The sequence below is a fragment of the Arvicola amphibius genome, chromosome 7, assembly GCF_903992535.2.
Source record: "Arvicola amphibius chromosome 7, mArvAmp1.2, whole genome shotgun sequence".
NCBI lineage: Eukaryota > Metazoa > Chordata > Mammalia > Rodentia > Cricetidae > Arvicola > Arvicola amphibius.
Window position 1 is genome coordinate 69803465 of NC_052053.1, and position 26014 is coordinate 69829478.

Here is a 26014-nt window from a genome sequence, read left to right on the forward strand (position 1 = left end):
GGAGGAACTTGTTTGCCTATTCCGGCTCCTAGTGACTACCAGCGTTCCATGATATTAACTGGTTTAGGGCTGTCCCCCTCCATCCTCTCTGTATTTTCTTGTGGCTTTTTCTCCATCCTGCCTCTGTCCAAATTTTCTTCCTATAAGAACACCAATCTTGTTGACTTTAGGGCCCACCCTGTTACAGTTGTGACCTCAGGTTTAACTTGGTTATGAAGACTGTTTCCAAATAAGTCATATTTTGGGGAATACTTCATCACAGTACCACACCTTCCAAAAACCCAGCTATTTTCTCATCTATAAAACATAGCAGCAATAGAGTTACTCTCAGAGTTGGTGTGAAGAATACATAGTAACATGGAATGTCTGACTGTCCAATGTTACCACAGAGAGCTGGGCTTACCAAGGACCCTTTGCAGCTCCCTGAGATTGTTCAAGGCACCTTTGAGTCTCCTGTTCCCCTAAATGTCCCATAGTTCCTGCATCACAGGTGGGACCACAGAAACGTCCCACCCAGCTGTCCCTTCTGATGATTGTGGACATGCCAGTTGCTCTCTCAGCGGACCAACCTTGGATCTGACCAGGAAATTTACAGTGTTTTGTTTTGTTTTGACCAGGGGATTTTCACAGCCATAATATTTGCCACAGTAGAAACTAAATCGTACCTGTTGACAAGCATCTACATTGAGAGAAACCTGTAATACGGCGTGGCACCTCTATCATTTAGGTTTTGATAGTGTTAATGTGCTGGACTAAATTGCTATTTTTCTTTCTGCCTTTAGCTAAGCCATTCACACAGCTTGTGAAGGACATGCAGCTTCATCGGGAAGATTTTGAGATCATCAAAGTGATCGGAAGAGGGGCTTTTGGTGAGGTAAGAGACTCCTTCTGCATGGCCCAGGCTCTGCTGGCTCCATACTTCTTGGGTACCTGTCTGCCGACATCATCTGCAGAGCTCTGGGTGGTAAACTCTGATAAACAGAAGTAAGAAAACAAAATTTATTATTGGTGAATTACCCTGAATATTTTAGGGCTTCAAAAACTAGCTTCTTGGAGATACTATAAATAAGTTTTCAATTTGTTGATTGAAATTTTTGGGGGGAGGGGAATTCTTCCTCTCTCTTTTTTTGTTTCCTTGCTTTTTGTGTGTGGTTAGGGGATGGGGGTATCAAGATCTCATATAGCCCAGACTGGCCTTGAACTTACTATGTAACTGAACTTTTGATCCTTCTGTTTTTGCCTCCCAAATGCTGGGATTCCTGGCTCTTGACATTTTCCAAAAACTGCAGGAGGGATTAACTGAGGTTTACTCTGTGGCATCAGCACCGGTGCTGTCCTGCCCTGTCTGTCCAGGGCAACTTTCTCTGCTCCTCTAGGACCATGCAGTCCACACACTGTAGTGAGGTTTTGCTCTGGAAGTACATGTTAATCACTGAGGAAGGGTCAAACAGTAGAAAGGCTGTGCATCTCACCATGTGGGCTTTTTGCTCTGCCTGATAAGAGAACCCACGGGCATTACCCACTGGGTACGAGTGTAAAGTACTGCAAAGAAAGTCATGTAGTACAAGGGATGCATTTTCTCATTTAAAAAAAAACAAACCAAACAATGAAAGAAAGTAATTTAGAGAATAGCTGCTTCTCTCTGGGGTCCCATCTGACTACAGAGTCTAAACCAGCTCAGGGTTTGGGGTATATCTCTTCTGCGGAAGTCACTTTGTGACACCCCCACTTTATTGCTGGACTGTGATGGACTCTGTGAATATTGTTTTTGCACCCTATTCTCCTCCCTCTGTATTCCCATATCTCCTTCCCAGGCCCATTTCTCTTGGCCCTTTCCCCATGGGGAGAGAACCATCCAGTCCCCAGTGACTTTTCAACAACTCCAGGTAGATCTTAGTCCTGCCCTGGATAATTACGTACAAACCACACGGATCTAAGAACACGATTGCGTCCGACAGAGACAGAGGCCTGTTACTGTGGAGCTAGCACCCAGTCAACAGAGTATCTCCATCCTGAAAGTACCTTCCTGTCTCTAACAGTACCTCACCCACACCCAGACAGTGATTCTTTCCATTTTCACAAGGAGGGAACTTTTTATTTGAAGGAGCCACAGGTAAAACCTGAGTTCCACAGGAAGCCAGAACTCTTTAAGTGGTCAGTAGCTTACTTGATGGTGTGAGTGTGGGTTTGTTGTAGAGTAAGAAGCAGAGAAAGTCTGGCAGAGTCAGCCAGCTTCCACCCAGCTCACCGTTTGCCTGCAGTGGTGAGGAACACACCAGGGCTGGCCGCAGTACGGCCATGGCATCCCTGCCCATGGGAGGAAACATCAGGTGGGAACAGGACTAATAGGTGACATGAAAGAAAGAAAATTCCTTGGCCAAAATAGTTATAATGTGTGCTCTTGGAGGTAGGGGCGTGTTGGGAACTTTGTTGCAAAACTCAGGGTTTTAATGAGTTTCAAAGATGGCACTTACCAGCACAGGCTCAGGCTCTTCCAAGTTAAGAGAACCAAGTCTCCTTCCAGGCTGGTCCCTGCCCTCCTGTGTCTTCTCCCCTTTTTCTCTTTCTTTTTATGATACTGGGCTCAACCCAGGGCCTCTTGAAGGCCTTGCACCTTTTTATTCCTTTTTATTTTTGGTGTTTGGGGCAGGGTGTCACTATGAAGCCCTTGCTGTCTTGGAACTCTATGTAGGCCAGCCTGGCCTCGAACTCCCAGAGATCTACCTGCCTCTGTCTGCATGCTGGTATTTGACATATACTACTATGTCTGGCTATCTTTTTTTGTTTCAAAATTATATTACTTTGGTTTTGTCTGCGTGAGTAAGGCTATACGAATTTATGTGCATGCAGGTACCCATGGGGCCAGAGAGTGTCAGATCTCCTCAAACTGGAGTTAGAATTTGGGCTACCTGGTATGGGTGCTGGGAACTGAGCCTGGGTCCTCTGCAAAAGCAGTTCTTAACTGCCAAGCCCTCTTTTCAGCCCCTTGGCCTTGCAGCTTTTACCACCCCCACTCCTGATAAGGTATAGTAGCTCATGCCTATAGTGCAGCAGTTGGGAGACTTAAGACAGGAGGAGTTCCATGAGTTTGAGTCCAACCTATCTCAAAAAACAATAAATACAATTTTAAATTAAAAAAACAAAAAACAAACAAACAAAAAATCCTCTTTGTGTACTCTTGGTTGTCCTTTGGTGGCCATGACTGTCCTCCCAGGTCCCCGTGGCCTGGACTTGGCACCCAGCTCTCCTTGCTTTGTAACCCAGTCAATCTGCTCATTTTCCTGTGGTCATACACTCTTAGGTTTCTCCTGCCATAAACTAAACTTTTGGCCTCTGGCTGAGGTTCCTGCAGCCAGAAGTGTGCCAGTCTTTATACCTGTCTCTGAAAGCACTGAGCAAGTCACAGAAGGTGTGGACAGTTGCCAGCCACTGTTGGGAGAAATGTTCTTCCCATCTGATCTGCTTGAGTTGTGTGTTTATAAACATGTAATGTGCGTGTTTAGTGGCATGGGAGGTGTCCTTACTGAGTCTTCGGTGTGTTCTTGTCAACTCAGAGTTCTTGGCCTGTCCCTGTCCCTGTCACTTGTGATCACAGCTCGGCTTCTCTCCAGCTTCTCATAAAGTACATTCTGATTGAGGCTTCCACCTGCCACCAGTCTGCTCTGCAGCACCGCCTGAGACCCTGTCCTCAGGCGAGATCAGGCCCAGGTGTCCTAGTCGGTCACTGTTACTGTGATGAAACACCATGAGCAGAGCAAACTGGGGAGGAAAAGGTTTGTTTGACTTATACTTCTGCATCATAGTTCGTCATTGACTGGTCAGGACAGGAACCTGGAAACAGAAGCTGATGCCAAGGCCATGGAGGGATGATGCTCACTGGCCTGCTCCACTTGACTTGCTCAGCTTGCCCTTACAGAACCCAGGACCACCACAATAGGCCGCGCCTTCCCATATCAGTCACTAATTAAGAAACTGCCAGAGCATATGGAGGCACTTTTGTCTCTCTTATTTTAAAGAGTCTATACTCATTTTCCATACCGATCCAAGCTCCTCCTCCTGTTCCCCATCTTCCCCCACTCCATCCCCCACCCACTCCTCAGAGAGGGTAAGGCTTCCCTTGGGGAATCAACAAAGTCTGACACATCACTTTGAGGTGGAGGCATTTTGTTAGTTGAGGCTCTCTCCTCTCAGATGACTTGTGTCCAGCACACTGGACGATACTGGTGTTTGGGGTGCAGGTGGCTCTCTGGGTAACTAGTGGGGTCAGGGCATGCTTCCCTGCTGCCCCATTCATCTCAGGAACAGCCTTGAATAGGGGACCTGTGACAGGAACACAACCCTCTACCCAGAAGCAGACTCGGGAGGTGTGTCTGAGGGACTATGGAGCCAATGGCTGACTTGGCTCTGGGCAGCCCTTGGATCTCATAGAAACCTCCCACTGGTGTGGCGCCTGTTGTCCGGGAAAGATGAGAGTTGAAGTTCTGAGCTGGAGCTGAGGTGGGGCTTGACGTGACTCTTGAGTCCGGCCACTCTACCTTGCTGTTGTCACATTAAAAATCAGATGAGCCAGACGGGCCTTGGTGGCGCATGCCTTTAATCCCAGCACTCGGGAGGCAGAGGCAGGCGTTTCTCTGTAAGTTTGAGGCCAGCCTGGTCTATAAGAGCTAGTTCCAGGACAGGCTCCAAAGCTACAGAGAAGTCCTGTCTCAACCCCATCCCCAATAAATAAATAAAATAAAATAATAAAAATCAGATGAAAGAAACTTAAGAAACCATTTCATCCTAACTATACTGCAAGCGCAGCCCTGGGTGGGGGTCCTTTTGTTAAAGGTCACTTTGTGCATGCTTCTGCTGCCCCACCCCGGGGTGTGTGTGTGTGTGTGTGTGTGTGTGTGGTGTTGAAGAGAGAATTCAGGGCCTCGAAGTATGAGTCAAGTGCCTAGGCCCAGTGACTGTTTTCTCAAAGGGACTGTGTTTTGCACTCACATACAGACAGTACTTACGGTTAATTTGAAACGGGTTCTGCGTTGTTTTGTTGTCTCCTTTTTTCTTCTAGTATAGGACCAGCATGAAATATTAACTTTATTCTCATGTTCCAAGGTCAATTTTTTATATTTTATGAAATTCCTTTGCTGAAACGTTTAATTTCAGACATAGTTTTAGATTGATAATTGTATTTCTTTTTTTTAAAGATTTATTTATTTATTATGTACAGTGTTCAGCCTCCATGTATGCCTGCAAGCCAGAAGAGGGCACCAGATCTCATTACAGATGGTCGTGAGCCACCATGTGGTTGCTGGGAATTGAACTCAGGACCTCTGGAAGAGCAGTCAGTGCTCTTAACCTCTGAGCCATCTCTCCAGCCCTAGAATGATAACTGTATTTCTATGTGTATGTGGGGTGGTAGTAATTATACCACCTGAGAGTCCTGGTGTAGGCCAAAGGTTGACATCGCATGTCTTTGTGCCTTGTTTTGTTGGGACTGGGGTGTGTATGTCACTGGACCCGATAGGCTGGCTCTGCCTCCCCAGTACTGGGGTTACAGGTGTGCTGGGGTCACAGGTGTGCAGCGCAGTGTGGCACTCGGCTTTGCACTTGGGCCCTGAGGGTTGAGCCAGATCCTTAGCCCCAGGAGGATTGTTTTTATTTGTTTGCTTGGTTGATTTTTTGTTTTTATTTATTTTTTTTTGGGGGGGGGTGGTTTTTTTTTTCCCCCCTGAGACAGGGTTTCCCGAATATCTTGGAATTCACTTTATAGACAGACTGGGCTTGAACTCATAGAGACCCACCTGCCTCTTCCTCCTGATTGCTGGGATTAAAGGTATGTGCCACCACCATCTGGCATGGAGGATTGTTTTTCTTTGAAACAGTTGGATTGAAGTTTGAGCTGGAAAATTTCTGGTAGGCCAAATGAGAATTTTATGCCTTGTTTATTTTGTAAGTTGTTTTGTAGTAAAACTTAGCTAGCAGTTAAGGATTTGTTTCACGTAACTTTTACTTAAATATTTTACTTCTACATATTCTTAATAGGTGTTTTTTTGTGACTAACATGTTCTCCCATACATCTTATTGACTATTTTGTATGTTCCCCAGCAGTAGTTTGCGTGGGACTTGCATCTTGCGAAGATTGGGGTCTGGCAAGAGTTCCAGTGCTGTGGGTCTGTTCTCAGAGTCCCCATTTCTTGTGCGTCCTCTGCAGAGTGTCAGCGCTTTTCTAAGCCAGCTCTGCCGCCCTGTGCAGTAGGACAGTTTCCATAGCGAAGCCAGGGTCACTTTAACTAACAGTGCCTTACAGCCAGCCTGTTCTGGCTTTCCAGAGGGAAGAGCCTCTCTGGTGCAGCCTGTACCTGTGCACCTGGAGCTGCTGATCCCACGGAAACTCACTGCACGCACTGTTTTCTGTTTGTTCAGGTTGCAGCAAGCTGGGCTGTTGGTTTCTAAGCCATAGATAAAGAGCAGGGGAAAGGCTGGCATGAAGAACCAGTAGTGCTCTGACACTATAGGGAGAACTACAGTGTAGGCACATGTCCTCAACTCAGACGGCCTGTCTGGGCTTGGAAGAGCCATTGTTGCCCAGTGAAGACATTGAGTTGGCTGTCACAGTAATGTAGGCTTTAAAAGCTTGTGCCTGAGTGTGAGATTCCACCACTTCTTGGGCTATCATTTAGACCCTTCTGTAGGTGGAGACTGCTTGTTTCCTGACTGCTCAGACTCCAAATAATCACACAACAACTGTATTAATTACAGTACTCTTCGGCCATTGACTCAGGCATTTTTTCTAGCTTACATCTTGAATTAACCCATTTTTATTAATCTGTGTATCGCCCTGAGGCTGTGGTTTACCAGTGCCACTTGTTACTCCTCTGGCACTTATGTGGCGTCTCCTTGACTCAGCCTACTCTCTATCTCTATCTCTGTTCAGATTTCCCTCCTGTCTTAGCTCTGCTAAGCCATTGGCTGAAACACAGCTTTATTCATTAACAATGGTAATAAAACATATTTGCAGCATACAGAAGGGAATCCCATATCATCCTCCCACCCTCAAAGTACACATCTGTGAAAAGTGCTCTCCAGTATCCTTACCATTGAGGATTGTGAGAGCTGAGCAAGGGTCCATACTGCTCAGCATTGACCCCAGCACATGGCACATGCTTGGGACAGGTTAACTCTCATGGTTAATCTCTCTTGGGGATCGTGAGGTATGTGCTGTTTAGGAAATTGGGAATGTAGGTGGTGCCATCTCTAAGATCCATTGTTCCGTAACTGTTATGTTCAAAGAGATACTTGGTCTTCTTGCCATAGCTCACAGCATCTTGAAGGAGATGTAGATCAGTGGACACGTGATGCCTACTGTGGAATGTGCACAGCAGGGGCACATCTTGATGCTGCTAGTCATGATGGAGTTCATTCAGGATGTGACAGACTGAAAGAGGTGGTGTTACAGGCAGGCCAGAAGGAGCTCTTAGTCACTTGTAGTTGTGGATTATGCCATCTTCCACACAGCCACTACCTCTGTGAAGCAAAGATTTGGATGAGTAACTGCGGATGCTGGCAGGGATGTGGGCCTGGGCAGGAGGGAAAGGGATACAGAGTGTATAGGTTGCTCCCAAGTGCTGGAAGAAAGCTTGAGAGCTATATACCAGCTTAAAAGGGCTCCGTTTGTTTCTACTGGAAATCTTCAAACATTGCCTCAGTAGAAGACAGTGAATTCCTGTTCCTATTGCTTAGTACTGAAGTGGATTTTTATTTTTTTTTTTTTTTTAGCTAAGCCAGGTGGTCCCATCCAAGCTACGGGGTAAAGCCAAGTTTTGTTGTTTAAAGGGCAAATCTTTCTTTATATAGAAGACTTGTCTTCTTTTTTTGACTTCTCGTTTCTCAGAGTTCCCAGGCAGTTAGGATTGCCATTTAAATGTGCAAGGCTTTTGAACCATTAACTAAATTTTTGTTAAATTCAAATTTGCATTCTAGGTTGCTGTTGTCAAAATGAAGAGCACTGAACGAATTTATGCAATGAAAATTCTCAACAAATGGGAGATGCTAAAGAGGGCAGAGGTATGTGTGGGTGTATAATAAGTAAAAATGGTGTGTGTCTGAGAAGGGACTGGTTGCACTGGCCTTTGCAGCCTGAGACGCTTGAGGCATCTTCCACATGCAGATGAAACCCTTTGTAGGGAGCCATGTAGTGCAGATATTTTGTGTTCCGTCGTCGAGGGTGGTAGATACAAAGGGTCAAGTAAAGGGGCAGGGGTGAAAGGAACTACTTGCAGTCTTGACACACTTTCCCTTGTTTCCTGAATCCCCACACCCAGACTCTGGTCTCAGCTCTGCTTTCAGCCCTCTCAGCCTTGCCCTTCTATCCCTCCTAAGTGTGAAGTTATCTTCCTCTTGGCTGTACTCCATCCAACATGCCCACTCCTCTTCCTTTTTTACTCTCTGGGCTCCCCGCTTTGTAAATCCTACCTCTGGTCAAGCCTTGTTCTCCGTTGGTGCCCATTTCCTCCTTCTGATGTAGCTCCACACATAAGACCCTACCCTCTTTGTCGCTCAAGAAGTGCATGTGGGTGACTGAGTTGTCACCATTTCTTTTGTCACCTGGTTGCCCATGACTGCCTTAGCCACCTGCATCCCCAGCCTCGGAGTGGTACGCAGTGACTTCCTTCCATCCTCTCAGTGTGTTTTCTGTTCTCGCATATTTGTGTCACAGTTTGCCTTCTGTTGCTGTGACAAAACACTGAGCAAATCTTAGGGAGGGAAGGCTTTGTTTGGCTATCATTTCCCTGTCTCTCGTTGAAGGAAGTCAGAGTAGAAACTGAATTGGAGACCATGGAGGATCGCTGTTCCCTGGCTTGCTCGCCATTGTTTGCTCAGCCTGTTTTCTTACACAACTCAGGACAACCTGCCCAACATTGGCACTGCCCATAGTGAGCTGGAGCCTCTCACATCAATCATTAATCAAGAAAATTCCCCACAGGTTTGTCTGTGTATCAGGCCAGTCTGATAGAGGCGGTCCCTCAGTGGATGGTCCTTCCCAGATAACTCCAGCTGCTGTCAAGTTGACAAAAACACAAACCAGCTCACTTTGGCAAACAAGGGAATCACTGAAGCAGTTGAGGGGGAGAAGGAGCTGGTGCTCCATAAGTGTGGGGGTGGAAGGAGTGTGGTCTGGGCCCAGTGCCGTAGTGAAAGAGCCGGTTTAAGAGTTGCTACAACTGATCGCACAGCTTCAGTTTAACTAGCCACTCAGAAAAGGCTGAAATACTGTGTGTGTCGCGTGTGAGCACACGCGTGGCTCTTTTTTAACCATTCAAGCTAAAAGCCTTTTACCTGTGTGTCCATGGCCACCAGGAATGTCACCTGGTTGTGACTGTTAGTCCACAGATCGAATAAACAGTATTTCAGATCAGGAAGTGGGCTTGTCCCCATCTTGCCAGCCGTGCACTCAGAAGAAGGTATGCATTTGGGCACCCTGTGCATGCGTCTAGGGCATGTGAAGAGGCTGTTGGTAGAGGCTGTGAGGATGTGGTGTGGTGGATGCAGGGGGTGTATGTTAGAACTGCTACTGAATCCACGCATCACATCAGGGTGACCTTGAGGTGTGGGCCACAGAGATAGTCACTGGGGAAGGGGAAGGCATTTGTGTTTTCCGTGATCCCTGCCCTTGCCCAGGGCTCTGGTGAGGAAGAGTGCAGATACAGCCGCTGGGAACAGTGGTGCCTTTGGTTCTGGCTGAGGTAAAGAGATCAGGCTCCAGGCAGTCAGGAGGAATGGGGCTACTGTCTGCAGATCATGGTCACAACCGAGTCTAGTATTTGGGAATATGTTCTATGAGCTATTTTCCTAAATCAGTGGTGCTCAACCTTTAGGAAATTAAATGATTCTTTATAGGAGTCTCTAAGACCATCAGAAGACACAAATGTTTACATTACAATTCATAACAGTAGCAAAATTACAGTTATGAAGTAGCAACGAAATAATTTTATGGTTGGGGTCACCATAACATGAGGGACTGTATTTAAGGGTTATAGCAGCCTCCGGAAGGTTGGAACCCACTGACCTAGACGAGCGCAGACTGACTGTCCTCTCCCCCTCACAGACAGCGTGTTTCCGAGAAGAGCGCGACGTGCTGGTGAACGGCGACTGCCAGTGGATCACTGCGCTGCACTATGCCTTTCAGGATGAGAACTACCTGGTAGGCCTGGGGACTCTTCCCAACAGAATGGCTCCTCCTTGCTGCCACTCAGAGTAAGACAGTGTAGCGTGGACCTTGTCAAGTACATGCTAGGGCTGTGACACTGAAACAGAGCCCTCAGTTTTATGTAGACTAGCATGTACTCGACAAGTTTGTACATCATTTTTTCTCAAGCCACTAGTTTGCTGCATGGCTTGGTTCTTAAAACATTTTAAGCGTATGAAACACTATTTTTGTTTCTTCTTTTCTATTTTGAATCGTGTATAAGAAACTCAGCTGCATGGTAGCACACCTGGGTGAGGGAAGCAGCAGCACAGGAGGCCATGAGCCCCAGCTCTGCACTGCCCAGCTCTTCCCTCTCTTGGGTGCGTCTCCAGGGGCATGAGTGCCTTGGCGGGTCTCCTCAGGGTGTCTCTGCTCTTGAGTCAGCCTTGTGGTCCACACGTGTGGGTTTGAGTGTGGGCAGCCGTGAAACACTCCAGGCCTCAGGGCTGCCTTGTGTAGGGTTCCAGTCTTGGGTGACTTTCCAGATGCCCTAAGCCAGCAGACTTGAGACTGTTTCCAAGTGGCCTCTGGGGACTGCAGAGAAGCAGAGCCATGCTTACCTCCCTCTGGTCAGTGCTTTTGCCTCAACAGTGACTGAACAGGGTGTAATTGCTGTTGTCTCCCAGCCTCCAAGTGGGGATCTAAGGCCTTCTATGTTTGCCCTGTGAAGCTCCTTGGTCAAGTGTCTGTTTGCTTGCCAAAAATTTTTGTTCATTTTAGAACAATCTCTTTCAGACAACAAAAATCCCTGAGGTTTGAACAACCAGGATGTGGTAAATGGTGTATATTGTATCATTTATTTAGAGAGGTTTATTTTGCCCCAGTAGAGGGCAGTTGGTATCTGCTGAAAACCTCAAGATATGTTAGGCCACGGTCAGCCTTCTCAAAGACTCTATGATATAAGCCTTTGTGAATACCATCTTTTTATAACTGGGTGTCTGGGGTACAGAGTGTGTGGCTGTGAGCTCACAGTCTTTATACAGATGATAGCAGCCATCTCAGGGTCCCTGCTCTGGTTTTCTGGGACAGGTGGTTAATGTTCCTTGGTTTCTGATGAGTATTTCTGCCCGTGCATTCAGGTAGGCATCCTCCAGAGCTCTTCTTACTCTTCTGATTTGACTTTCTGGGGACTCCTAGGCAGCATGGGTCTGTCTGTTCAGTAGACAACAGGTTTTTTGTTTTTTAATCCCTCGAATGAGTAGTGTGATGCTGTGTGAAGTGTGAGACAGGCGTTACCAGGGGTGTTCTAATTTCACACATACCACTTAGGAATCTCCCGTGGAGATGCCAGTTCTTGGGTTACCATCTAGGATATGGCTGTGGTGAATCAGCAGACCTGCTGCCTGGGCCAGAGCACAGAGGAATTGTTGGAATAGGAACTGTATTGTCTTAAGGGAGAGGAGGGGGACAGATATGGGAGGTGCTGCTGCATGCCTGTGCTGCCCGTGTTGAGATGTGCCGCATCTGGGAGCATGCTGATGCTCATCCTGTGCTCTCCTAAGGGATGCTGTTGCCTGTCCTCCAAGAGTGTCCTTCAGCAGCTGCTGACTCCTTTCCTCCAGGGCTCTACCCACTGCCTTCAATCCCCACCACCCTCCACACAGACCCAGTGGTCCCCACCATAGCTGCTGAGCTCTTGCTGCAAGTTCTGGCTTCTTCCCTCACTGCACCTAGGCTCAGCTTTTGCTGTCTCTGTCCTCCATTGCTCCAACTGCCACATCCATCTCTTCCCCTCCTGGCCTCCTTACACACCCCCGGCTGTTAGATGCCCCACAGCCTGTGCTCAGTAGCTTCTGGTCGTGTGGCTGTGCCAGACAGGCTTGTTTTCTGGCCCTTCCATTGCTCTCTGTGCTTGCTGTGGTCTTCCGTTAGTAATATGAACCCTGCTGAGCAAGGACATTTTCCATTTTCTGCACTCCAAGCCCTACCTCCCAAGGGTACTAACAGGCTAACTGTTGAGACTGGTCAGAGGTACTGCGTGATAAAATGGATAATTTAGTGCATGTCCACCAGAAGGCTGTGTGCAGTGGAGCTGAGCGGGGTGCAGGAGACAGGAGACCTGCTGGTGCAGAAGTAGTTGGGAAGCAGGCTGAGGTGGCGTTCACAGTGGGGACACAGGAGGAAGGAAGGCTTTGTAGAGGAGAGGACACTTGAGGGGAATTTGGGGAGTGGGGTGAGGGCTGCTGGTTATACCCTGAGACAGGGTGCTCTCTCAGATGGTGGCATGGTGATCACTTCCTTCCATACAGCATGCTTCCTTTACTGTTACGATTGTGGGCCTGAGGCGGATCTCTGTGAGTTCGAGGCCAGCCTGGTCTATAAGAGCTAGCTAGTTTCAGGGTAGGCTCCAAAGTCTAGCTCAGGTAGCTGAAGGCACAGAGCGCGGTTGTCACACAGAGTAATGCTGTTCCTGTATTGTATCTTGATATATGTTAAAAGACCATTTCCCTGGCTCAGTTAACCAGACCATGGTAATTCCTTACTATGGTGGTGACTTAAAAGTTACGTTGACATGGAGATGAGACTGCCTATTTTTCTGTGTGTCCCAGAGGCCGAATAGTCCCCAGTAGTGGAGCTGTGGGGGTGGCCTGCAGTGATCCTCCTATCCCAAACCTCTCTGCTGGAATGAGATGCTTCTATTAGGGCCTCTGCAACTCTGGGATTTCCTGTCATGAGCCTGAGTGTTGCATGGGAGAAGCTGTTACCAAGCAGCATGTTTGTGCAGGCAACTGTACCTGGCACACTAGCCTTAGGCCTATATGAGCAAAGAGAAGCACTCAGTTCATTAGCAGAAGACATTTTTCCCCATAAAGCAATAGCTGTCTGACCTGCCTTTGGCTGAAAGTACCTCCTTTCCTGCTCTTTGATGGCATTATCTTTTCAACAAGAGTGCTGGTCTATGACTTTAGCTAACCCACTTCCCTCTCTGATCAGTGTCTTCTTGTGACTCAAGGACCTGGAGGACTCACCCTTACAGAGCTGGATAGTCTGTTTATGAGCTGAGCTCCTGCTTCAGATCCCTGGCTCTTAATGGGCTTTCTCCGTGAGCAACACCTTCAGCTCTTCTTCACCGATTAGCTGTATTGTTCAGTGAACTCTTCTCTGCCGTGTGCATTTGGATTGCAGCAGAACCACAGCATAGCAGGATATTTTCTGAGAGAGGAGATCACGGCATATGCCTGTAATCCTAGTGCCCTAGAGCCTGCGGCAGGAGGCCGGCCTGGCCTACCTTGCCTTGAGTCAGACAGCTTCCATGGTAGTTAGCTGTCAGGTTTGAGGTTAAGAACTGTATTCTCTCTTTCTAATTTGTAGTACTTGGTTATGGATTACTATGTGGGCGGTGATTTGTTGACCCTGCTGAGTAAATTTGAAGACAAGCTTCCAGAAGACATGGCAAGGTTCTACATTGGTGAAATGGTGTTGGCCATTGATTCGATCCATCAGCTTCACTACGTGCACAGGTAACCACCTTTTCATGACATTTATGAATACTACATTAAACATTAAAATTCTCATTTTCACTAGGATCCTGTTCCTGGTCTTGGGCCTCAGGTTCCAGACCCCCTGAGGAATCCTTCAGTTGACTAGTACTCACTGAGCGACTGAGTGTCAGCATAGGGTGGTTTGTCCCTGTCACCCTTAGCCTGCAGCATCCAGTCCAGTTGTGATGGTCTGAGTCCCAACAGCTGAGGCACCTGGGCTTTTAGGGGTCCTTTTGCAGAGCCCACCCCTACTTGACTGTCCTCACTGGCACTCACGCAGTTCCATCCCACTGCACCTCCATGCCCTCCTCTGTCCACACTGGCCCGTGAAGCCCCTCAGGGAAAGAGATGGCTAAAGCGTAGGTGTTTCTGTCATGGCCGTGGGAAAGGCCAGAAGGACGGTGCTTCGGCTGCAGGTGCATTCCCATAGGACCCCCTGCCCCAGTTAGGAAATAACTTCTGGGAGAATCTGTGAAATGTCTATTTGTCTATTACAGCTTAGCCTTGTGATGTATGAAAATGAACATTTTTAAAAAAGAGGATTTGTGTTGGTGTGTGTGCCACTTTTGTAAGTGCTGAAAAATGCAGAAGGGGGTGTCAGATTGCTAGAGCTAGAGTCATGAGCTGCCTACGGAGGGTGCTGGGAACCAAACTTCTGTCCTCTGGAGAACCCCAAGTGCTTAACCACTGAGCTGTCTCTTCAGCCTCTAAAATCCCTTTGTTTTTATTTTATTGATTTTTATTTTTATGTCTGTGTGAGCATAAACACTTACACACACACACACACACACCTCATTGCCTTGAGATAGGGTCTCTCACTATACTGGAGCTTGCTGTTTCATGTGCTGGCCAGCCACTCTCTGTTCCCAGTGTTGGGCTTACAGATACAGGTAGCTGCACCCAGCTTTCTACATGGGTGCTGGGGATTTGAACTCATGCCCTCAGACTTACGGAGCAGGTACTTTTAACCACTGAGCCATCTCCCTAGCCCAAAGTGTATGCAGCTTAAAATTTTGTTTATTGTTAGATTTATTTGTTTGTTTTAGGGAGAGTGTTTACCTAAGGCAGACTCAGTCATCTATCCTGTTGCAGAGGCACAGGCTTTATTAAAATTAATAAAAGGGGAGGCATTGTGGAGACCCAAAAATATGAGCCTGTTTCTACCTTGTCTGATGGTCAAGGTTGTTAAGTGACAAAGGTTGGCATGTCTTGACTCAGGATGTGCTTACTTGGTTCTTTTGACAATAAGATGGCCCATACAAGTAGACCCGTTCCATCCTGACAGGGTGTACTTCTATTCTTTCTTTTGTAATATGGGAAATGGCTGCCTTTGGAATACTTGGTCAAGGGTAACTTCACTGCCTAAACAGCAGATTGCTCATTCTTTGCTATGGTGGTTCCTTGAGAAGGGTCTGGAGGTGGTAACTCTCACCCAGGGAGTGCGTCAAGCACTCACTTCCTGAGATTTTTGACATTGCAGCTTCTGTGTTTTCCTACTCCCCAAAACTCTGCAGAGATGTCTCTGTGGTGTGGATATGTTCTCTGCTCATTATGTGTTTCTGGGGATCCAGGGCCTTGTGTGAACCGGGCACACACTGGCGCTGCTCTCCACCCAGCTCGCGTTGGCTTGAAGCCTCAAGCCTCTGCGAGGAGGCTCCCTAAGGGAGCACAGCACCCACTGTGGAAGGAAGGACTTTTCCATTTCACAGAGTGCAGCTTCATTACCAGGGGATGCAGCAGGGCCCAGGTAGGTGGCATTGACCCCCTGGGGACCACAGAGTACACGGTGCTCCCTGTAGCTCAGAGAGCCTTTTGTCAGTGCCTCTCCCCCAATGCTGTTTATTGGGTATGCCTGCTTCTGTAGGTTATTGCAGTTTTTAGATGACTGTTCATATTTCCCTACTGAGGATCAAACCTAGAACTTCACATTCTACCACTGAGTTACTCCACACACAGCCCTTTTTTCATGAGACAGTTTCCACCAGTTGCCCAGGCAGGTCTTGTACTTGTAGTCTTCCTGAGTAGCTGGGATCATAGGTATGCATGCTACCAGGTCTGACTATTGCAGTTCAGTTTTTCTTTTTAAAATACATACATATGTGTATGTATGTATGTGTGTATATATATATATATATATATATATGTATGTATGTATGTATGTATATGTATGTGTGTGTGTGTGTGTGTGTATGTATGTGAGCACAACTGTGTATATGGAAGCCTGCAGAGGCCAGGTGCTGTGAGCTGCCCAGCTTAGACTGGGAACCAAACTTGGGTCCTCTAGAAGAGCAACAAGTGTTCTTAATCACTGAACCAGCTCTCAAATGCTCTGTGTGTGTGTGTGAGAGTGAGAGAGGGGGGGGGGGAGAGGCAGACAAGTGGCCATGTGTGTTCAGTACATGTGTGGAGATTGGAGAATTAATTCTCCCCTTCTACTCTTATGTGGGTTCCAGGATAGAACTCAGATCACCAGGCTTCACCCCCAAGCTATCACACTAGCCCTGTTTTGGTTCATAAAATTTAGATTTTGTCTCTGTGACAAAACTTTGCCAGCTTCATAATACAGACAGAAATATCTTTGTCATGGGCCTCTCAGGAAATTAATTAGGTTATATTAATATAACCTAATGTGCATTGGTGTTTTGCCTGCATGCATGTCTGTGTGAGGGTGCCAGATCCCCTGGAACTGAGGTACAGATATTTGTGAGCTGCCACTGGGAGTTGAACTCAGGTGCTCTGAAAAACCAGCCAGTGTTCTTTAACTGCTGACCCATCTCTCCAGCCCCAATTAGGTTCTATTTTAAATAGCTTATTTTTTCCCTTTTTTCTCCTATTTAGAAAACTCCTTTTTTTATTTTTTTAAATTTTGTTGTTTTTTTTTTTTTTTTTTATCAATGTGTACTTGTATATTCCTGCTTGTCTGTATGTGTGACAGGTGTGTGTGCTCATGGAGATCAGAAGAAGGTAGATCCCCAGGTGCTGGAGTTACAGGTGACTGAGCTGCTTGATGTGAGTGCTGGGAACCATGCCTGGACATCTCTCCAGCCCTTCCTCAGTCATTTGACCTCTAGAAGTAAAAATATATAATTCAAAAACTTGTATTCTTCTCAAACCAACTCAATTCAGATTGTATGTAGATGGCCCACCTAAAACATAGCACAGCAAGAGTCAGTGCTGCCCAGTCTCAGGTATGTGTGCTGTGCTACATTTGGCAGTGTCAGAAGTGAGTCTCTGGGGGGCACAAATGGCACTGGTGAACTCAACAGCGGAGCTCAAGCACAGGCCACAGTTGGGCTCCTTTCTTCTGTTGCTATGGCTGTGGGTCATGACCCCTTTGGGGGTCAAGTGACCTTTTCCCAGGGGTCATTTAATTATGATTCTTCTTTTTTTAAATATTTATTTATTTATTATGTATACAATATTCTGTCTGTGTGTATGTCTGCAGGCCAGAAGAGGGCATCAGACTTCATTACAGAGGGTTGTGAGCCACCATGTGGTTGCCGGGAATTGAACTCAGGACCTTTGAAAGAGCAGTCAGTGCTCTTAACCACTGAGCCATCTCTCCAGCCCTAATTATGATTCTTAACAATAGAAAAATTACAGTTTTGATGTAGCAATGAAATAATTTTATGGTTGAGGTCACCACAACATGAGGAACTGTATTAAGGGTCGCAGTGTTAGGAAGGTTGAGAACCACTGCTCGGTGGGCTGAGATGGCTCTGTGCACTGACCCCTTCTTCACAGCTGGACTTCTGCAAACGTCACGGCCTCTACCTGATGCTCAAGGAAACAGTGCCAAAACTAGGACCCAGCAGCACTCAGGCCCATGTATGCAGCACCTTCCTGAGACATCAGCTTCTAGGGGCCTGAACCCAGAGACAGTGAGAGTTGCACAGAGGATTACGGCAAGAACAGTGTGTATGCCCAGAGAAAACAGGACATGTTTCACAGGCATGTTGACGCAGATCAGCTTCAAGTTAGTAAGTGGGCATCCAAAGGGCAAAAGGAGCCTCAAAAAACTCAAATGAGGGGGACAGAAAGCAGGGTAGAAGGTAAAGCAGAAGAAACTCTCAGAAGGTGCTAGTCAGGTGTCCTCTTGTGCAGCTACCTGATGCAACCTGGCGATGGAAGCCTGTCCTGCATGCACTGAACACCCATACTGCTGTGGGACTGAGATTGTCTTGATGATCGCTCATGGGAAGGAAAGGCTTTCAGAATACAGGGGGGTTTTGTTAAAATGTTTTTTTCTTTTTCCCTGCTGGTGAACAGGAACGGGAATTTAGTTTTAGATGGGTAGATAACACCACACAGCTAAGGAAAGGAGACAGCACAGCACTGACTAACTAGTCTTCTGTAGCAAGAACCTGAAGCCCCATTCATGTCAGCAGGTCCTGTATCTAACTTGTGATACTTGGTCCTAGCCAAGACATCCCTTAAGCCATTTCCATAATTATTTGGTTACATTTGTGTGTGTTGGTATGAATGTAGGCACATGCATGTAAGGAGTTTAGAGGACAGACTGCTGGAGTCCCAGGTATCAAACTTAGGTTCTCTGGCTTGATGGCCATTACATTTACCCACGGAGCATCTCTCTGGGTCCTGGGTTTTTAATTAGTTAATTTGAGTGGCCTTTTTGGCAAGAGACTACTATATTAAAGGAGACTTGGAAATATAAATTAGCTTTGCCTGTTTTTAATTATATATACTGAACCATACTATCTATCTATCTATCTATCTATCTATCTATCTATCTATCTATCTATCTATAAATTGTTTGTTTTTGAGGTGATATCTTGCCAACAAGATAGCCTGGAACTTGATCCCTTGCAGCAGCCTCTCTAACCCTGAGCTTACAAGCGTGGAATGTTCTTGGGTTCCATTTCAGATGGAGCCGTGTTTTATTATCTGGTCCCTCATGTCTGCTGGCTTCCTTTGCGGGCTCCCACCTCAGTCAGTCTCCAGCTCCTCAGTCTGACTCTGGTGTGTTGTCTAGGTTCCTTCCCTCAGTGCTTCCATTAGGTTTGATTTAAACTCACTTTCCCTTAAGCATCTTGTAAATTAGTCTTCATTTGAGGTTACAGTTTATCTTTTTCTCCTGTTTCTTCCTTTAATTAAATCCTCATTTCTTTCTGGTTTTGTTTTTTCCTAGTGTTTTTCCACTGTGGCATTTTGGTTCCCCCTCTGTTCCTTTCTTTGTCATATCTTCCCCACCTTTCCTTCTTTTTCTAGTCTCCCATTGCACCCAGGCTGACCTCTAGCTTTGCCTTTCTGAGTGTGCCACACCTGACCTTTCTTTTCCCTTTCACGTCTGTATGAGGGTGTTTATTTCAGTTTCAAATGCTGTGCTAGTTTTCTCCTGTTTCTGACCTGTGCTTTTGTGGCAGAATCCCTGTTGCCCTGCAGCCCCCCCCCCCCCAATGTGGCTGCATTGCAGCCTGCACACGTGCTCCTGCACACGCGCTCCTGCAGTTGATGCTGGACATGTTTTGTCTGTTGTGTGTGGTGCTGCTGCAGACAGACTTGAGCGTGACTTTGGTAGACGTGTTCTCTTGCTTTCAGAGTAGTCTGTAATGACTTTATTCTTAGGGCTGTGAATATGCTTCAGCCCAGCATTTGGGCAAGTTGACAGTGTGGGCTTTGAGTGTCTTGCCTTGGCTGTGTGACTGTGCCATTTGCTGTGGTAGCTGACTGTATACAGGCTACTCAGCTTCAGTGTGCAGCGCAGCTTGTTAGCCTGCAAACAGTTGTGCCCACCTCTTCCCTGACTTCATTACTTCTTCTGATACGGATCCCTCCTGGTAGCTACTGCTCATCTCCCTCCATGCTGCTTGTCCCTTGGTCTCCGTTTCTATTTCTCTAAGCACTCTCCATAGACCACAGTATGTGGTGCCATCTGAGGCAACATTGTCTTTTTAAGATGGAGAGAGAGAGAGAGAGAGAGAGAGAGAGAGAGAGAGAGAGAGAGAGAGAGAGAGAGAGAGAGAGAGAGAGAGAGAGAGCGCACATGAAAGCACGTACAGAGGCTAGAAGAGGGTATCAGATCCCTCAGAACTGGTTTTACAGGCATTTGGGGAACCCTGGTTATTATGTGGTTGCTGAGATCCAAAGATTGTGTAGCAAGCCCCATTAACTACCGAACCATCTCCCTAACTCTTAGGTGTTATTTTTCTGGCCCTGTGCTGATGAGCCCCCTCAGGAAGGCAGTGGATACTCGGGAACCTTAGGTGGCAGGTGACAGGAGTTGCAGTGCTGCTGGGGGAGGGGCTGGCATCCGTGACAACTCTGCTGGTGCTGCTCCGGTTGCTCTGCTTGGTTATGGCTGCTCTTGGGGTGACCACGGTTCCCTGTGAGCCCGCTGGGACAGTTAACTTACTCTGCTTATTTCACCAACAGAGACATTAAGCCTGACAATGTCCTTTTGGATGTGAATGGTCATATCCGCCTGGCTGACTTTGGATCGTGTTTGAAGATGAATGATGATGGAACTGTAGGTATTTTTGTTGAAGATTGCCATTTGCTTTTGAGTTTGACTTGTAGTTAAAAGGGACTAAGTGTTCAGTTTGACATAAAATTAAGAAAATACAGTTTTTGAATGTAAATTAAGAAAATGAATCTGTTTAGAAGACAATTGAAATTTTCTATTTGAGGAATTTTTAAAGTTTGAAAATCGTATGTGTGTGTGCATGCTGTGTGCAGATTTGTATGCATGAGTGTACAGGTGTGCATGCACATGGATGCATCTGGAGGCCAGAGGCCAGCCTGGGGTTAAATTCCTCAGAAGCTGCCCACCTTTCCTCTTGGAGGACTCTGCAGTCCCTCACTGACCTGGAACTCACAGGCTCTGTTGATTGGCCATTGGTCCTGGGGCCCGCCTGTCCTCCCTCCTCAGCACTGGGTTTATAATGGTGTGCCATCGTGCTACCCCACACCCCCACTGCCAGCTTCCTTTAACAGTGTGGGTTATGACGATGAGCACAAGATTCTCATCTTGTAAGGGATCTTGAGGAAATCCAGTTTGTTGACTAGACTCTTCCAGCCCTTCTTTTCTGTTTTTGCGATGACATATGGGTGCCAATGGGGATTTGTCAGGCTCCTCAGAGCCCTGGGTGACTGTAAGCATGCTACACTGCAGCGAGTGAGACCAGCCCTTTCCTCCTTTGAAAAGCCCTGTCCATCTTGGAGGGCCAGCTCCAGGTAGCTTTCTGCAAGCTAAGCTTTCTCTTGTAGTTATCGCAGCCTAAAAACCGGGTTCCTTAGTGCAGAGTGCTGTGAGCCCCAGATGTGGGACAGGAGAGTGCCTGGTCCACCTGGTACCTCAGGTCAGATCGACACTGCAGCTAGATGGCCTGTGAGTAGTTGGTGTGTCTCACCTCACTGGCCAGCTCCCCACCCTCTTTACTGCACACTGTGTCATTGCATTCTTTCCTGTGACTACAGCAGCCCTTGCAGTCCCATACAGGAGGTTCTCATCCTTTCAATCCTACACTTACGTGTGATGCCAGCTACTCTGAAAGGAGTCCCAGACAGTTCCTACCAGTATATTTTGGAACATCTATGTGCAGACACCAGCTGACCATGCTGCACAGGCAACAGGGCTCCAGCTGACCGTGCTGCACAGGCCACAGGACTCCAGCTGACCGTGCTGCACAGGCCATGGGGCTCCAGCTGACCGTGCTGCACAGGCCATGGGGCTCCAGCTGACCGTGCTGCACAGGCCACGGGACTCCAGCTGACCGTGCTGCACAGGCGTGGAACTGTTTGTACTCTTCTCCACTGCCCTGTGCTTTTTTTTTTTTTAAATTTCAACCTCCATGTTAACTTGTTGGTAGGTTGGTGCTGTGGTCAAATCTATTCTGGTAATGAGAGCACAGTGTCCTTGGGTGCATTGACATTGCCATCTACCACAGTGGACATTTACTCACCCCTACCGCCCTTACTGGCTGCTGTGCTGAAAAGTGCCAGGCAGACCCCTGCTGTCTGTCCACTGAGTAGCACCTCTTACTGCTTACCCCCGAGACCCTCTTTCCAAAGGGGACCTTAGAGAGTCTGGTCTCTTCTTAGATGGGCCTGTGACCACTGCCCATTCCTGCCCTGCTTTTGTTCCATCTGTGTATCTAATCCTCTTGCTTTTCTGTGATGGTTGGCTCTCCCTGATACAGCACTGCGTCAGTGCCTGCTGATGTGGACTGTAGGGAACTGCTCTCTTTGTGGGGATAGTTACCACCCTCTCAGGCCCCTGAGCAGAGACTCTCTTGGGAACCTGGTTGGTGCTGGGCCAACCTGCCTGCTTTCCCTCTGGGTACTCAGGGTGGGCTGTGCTAGGAAGCCATAGCCCCTGGGGGCTTGTTAGAAGCCAGCGTATGCTTTTCCTTAGGCTTTGTGTTGAACAGAAAAGTCAAGGGCTGGCCTGGACACGGAGCCCTTAAATTACCCTGGGAGCATGGGCAGCAGGTGTAGGGTTGCTGCCTCTGGGGACTTTTATTTCACGGTTGCTATTTTCTGCAGCTGCAGGATTCCAAGGGAAGCAGATAGAGATATGTAGCTGTTAGTGATGTTGTCGGGCTTCCCTTCATCACCCCTTCTTCTTCCAAGGTTCAGTCTTCAGTGGCTGTGGGTACACCTGACTACATCTCACCAGAGATCCTGCAGGCCATGGAGGATGGCATGGGCAAATATGGACCCGAGTGTGACTGGTGGTCGCTGGGCGTCTGCATGTATGAGATGCTGTATGGAGAAACGCCATTTTATGCAGAGTCACTGGTGGAGACCTATGGCAAGATCATGAACCATGAGGTGAGATGCTGTATGCTGTTGTAGTGCCCACACGGGCTGGCGGGGTGGGCAGCAGTGGAGGAACCATGAGGCTGTTCTAGTGCCTGCGCAGGCTGGCGGGGAGGTGGAGGCTAATGGTGTTCAGGCCAGATGGGGTGGCGGGACAGGAGAGGTGGGCAGAGGTTTGTGATGTCACCAACGTAAGATGGTGACACTGCACACGTGGGACGGAAAGCAGGAGATACTGTGTACTTAATGGAGCCTGTGTTCACTGACCTCAACTCCCTGGAGGAGAAGCAGGCTTGTGTAGAACAAGCCATGTGTTCATTTAGAGCCTAGAGTGGTGTTGGGAGGTCCTTGCAGACACTTCGGCTTTAGATGCCACCTGGGACACAGTCAAGAGTTTGCTCACCTCCATGTAGGGCATCCTTGTTCCTTCCCCATCCCAATGTGTTCTTTTTTCCCTTTTCAGGGTTTTTATTTTTCACTTTGATGTTGTGTCCTTGTTCTCTCCATCTCTACCTCAGCCCCACAGCACACACTTGACTGAACACAGGGCTTCACACATGCACCTGCCACAGAACTGCACACCCAGCCCTGGAGATCCATGGGCAGGATTCCTTTTTCCTGTCTGCTGAAACACAAACACGACCTGGCATGTATGTGTGTATGTGCCTACACATCCCAGAAAGCCGAGTTGTATGTAGTTGACCTGTATTTCAACCAGTCTCCCATTAATTGCTCATATTGGGTCAAGATTAACATGAAAAGTGCTTTATATTTCACTCCAAATCAAAGTAAAAACTATACTTAGAATATTTTTCAGCATGGGGGGGCAACTCCATCAGTAAAGTGTTTGCTGTGTAGTTGTGCACACCTGATTTGAAGCCCCAGAACCAAAGTAAAAGGTGTGGTAGTGCACAGCTGTATCCCCATGAAGAGTCAGGTGTGGAGGTGCACAGCTGTATCCCCATGGAGAGTCAGGTGTGGAGGTGCACAGCTGTATCCCCATGGAGAGTCAGGTGTGGAGGTGCACAGCTGTATCCCCATGGAGAGTCAGGTGTGGAGGTGCACAGCTGTATTCCCATGGAGAGTCAGGTGTGGAGGTGCACAGCTGTATTCCCATGGAGAGTCAGGTGTGGAGGTGCACAGCTGTATCCCCATGGAGAGTCAGGTGTGGAGGTGCACAGCTGTATCCCCATGGAGAGTCAGGTGTGGAGGTGCACAGCTCTCGCCCCATGGAGGGACAGGCAGATCCTGGAGCCAGCTAGTCCAGACAAATCAGTGAGGTCTAAGTTTTATATGAGAGACTGACTCAAAAACTAAGTAAATAAATAAAGGTGGAAGGTAATTGAGGAAGACCTCACTATGGCCTTTGGTGCACACAACAAGCACACAAAGTGGAGATAGATTCTTAACTCATAAATAAGTGCTTCCTAGAAAGACTTCACACAGTGCATACTCGCCTCAAATAGATGGCAGCTCAGCTCTCAGCCTGTGACGTGCAGTACATTGTGTGAATGGGCTTCTGTTCATGTGTTTCAGTATTTATTTATGTACCACACAGGTACATGGTTCTCATTGTTGGTGTCTGTTCTGTTCTTTTTAAACAAACCCCTTCCATAGGAATTCAGCTGAACACTTGTTCTCTTGGTCAGGGTGCAAATGTGAAGTGTTAGGAGTTTTAATCTGTTCTTTGTCCCCAACAATTAAGGAGTGTGTGGTTTGTAGTTTTCCTGCAGTGTAAAGTGTGGATTCTTGAGGCTGTTTTCTTTAAAGATGCAGTGTTGGCCCAGCACTGAGAGGGCTGTGCCGCATGTCTCCACAGCACACTTGTCTGTGTTCTCTGCTGTTTGGAGAGGAAGAAATATAGCCTGTCATTGTCATTTGTGGGTAGGAGTTAACAAGCCAGCTATGATAAAGTCAGTTTATATTAATTAATTTTCTTCTTATGTGTGTGGGTGCATGTGCCACAGTGCGCATTGAAGCCAGGGGACAACATGGGTTCTAGGGATCAAACTCCATTTGCCAGGCTGCCAGGCAAGTGAGTGCCTTTTACCCATTGAGCCATCTCACAGGCCCCAAGGGAATGATTTACTTGTTTGCCTTTGTGGAATTAAAATTACCTAGCTTTGGATTACATTTGGTTAATTGTAAAGTAAGGATTATTTCCTATACTGTCTACACATCTGAGGTTTCCCTGACTATGTCCTCTGGCCGTCCCTTCTTCCCCAGGAGCGATTTCAGTTCCCATCCCATGTCACTGATGTCTCTGAAGAAGCAAAGGACCTTATTCAGAGACTGATATGCAGCAGAGAACGCCGGCTTGGGCAGAATGGAATAGAGGACTTTAAAAAACATGCATTCTTTGAAGGCCTAAATTGGGAAAATATACGAAACCTAGAAGCTCCGTACATCCCTGATGTGAGCAGCCCTTCTGACACATCCAACTTCGACGTGGATGATGACATGCTGAGAAACACTGTGAGTCCCGGCCTCCTCCTCTCTGGGCTGCCTCCAGTGGGTCTAAGTGTCAGGGTACTGTTTGCTAACAAGTCAGTCAGTGGCAGAACTGTTCTAATCTTCGAAACTATTTGACAGCTGAGCTGGAGAGGTGGCTCAGCAGTCAGGGTTACCTGGTGCTCTTCCAGAGGGACCCAGATTCTGTGCCCATTACCCATATTAGGCAACTCACAGCTGCCTCCCACTCCACCTCTAGGGGATCCAACATTTCTTTGTTTTTTGCAGGCACCTGTATACATGAGGCATAAACACAGACACACACACAAAGTAAAAATTAAAGTAACTGAAGCACACACCTTCAATCCCAGCACTCTTGGGTGATAGAGGCAAGTAGGTTTCTCTGAGTTCAAAGCCAGCAAGTCTACATAGTGAGTTCCAGGCCTGCCAGATGTACACAGTAAGATCTGTCTAAAAACAAAAATGTTTTTTAATTTGGCAGTTATTTTAAAGTCTTCAGCTTGGTCCTTAGTGTTGCTTTTAAAAGACAAGGGAGCCGGGCGATGGTGGCGCACGCCTTTAATCCCAGCACTCGGGAGGCAGAGGCGGGCGGATTTCTGTGAGTTCGAGACCAGCCTGGTCTACAAGAGCTAGTTCCGGGACAGGCTCCAAAGCCACAGAAAAACCCTGTCTCAAAAACAAAAAACAAAAAACAAAACAAAACAAAAAAGACAAGGGATTACTCTTTTGACAAAAATTGCTCTTGTTATGGCACACATCTGAAATCTTTTGCTTTTATTTTTCCATATTTTGTACCTTTTTATTTAGTGTTGATTCGTTATTATGTGACGGCTTCATTGTTGCCATGACTACTTCATGTATATAAAGGCTTCAGATGCACAGGAAGCCTGGCCTGTAGGCCTCTCCCTGTGAGCCATCTTACCAGCCCACATTAATGCTGCTTTTCATAGCTGGTGCTCAGAGTAGTGCCCACAGTAATAAGGTTTTTGCATTCTTTTTGGTGGCATGTGTTGCTTATGTGAAGGGAGATTTGTTTAATTTGTGT

The 26014-nt window shown here is 47.3% G+C and overlaps 1 protein-coding gene across 1 annotated transcript in view; it reads left to right on the forward strand.

Annotated features, from left to right (window-relative positions):
- The window catches only part of Cdc42bpb (CDC42 binding protein kinase beta), a 96675-nt gene that overhangs the window by 35190 nt on the left and 35471 nt on the right, over nucleotides 1-26014 (forward strand). The window contains exons 2-8 of the mRNA XM_038337941.2: nucleotides 783-874; nucleotides 7969-8052; nucleotides 10094-10189; nucleotides 13547-13695; nucleotides 20110-20203; nucleotides 22309-22509; nucleotides 24724-24972. Of these exons, the coding sequence (XP_038193869.1) occupies nucleotides 783-874; nucleotides 7969-8052; nucleotides 10094-10189; nucleotides 13547-13695; nucleotides 20110-20203; nucleotides 22309-22509; nucleotides 24724-24972 (965 nt within the window). The remainder of the gene's footprint in view (nucleotides 1-782; nucleotides 875-7968; nucleotides 8053-10093; nucleotides 10190-13546; nucleotides 13696-20109; nucleotides 20204-22308; nucleotides 22510-24723; nucleotides 24973-26014) is intronic.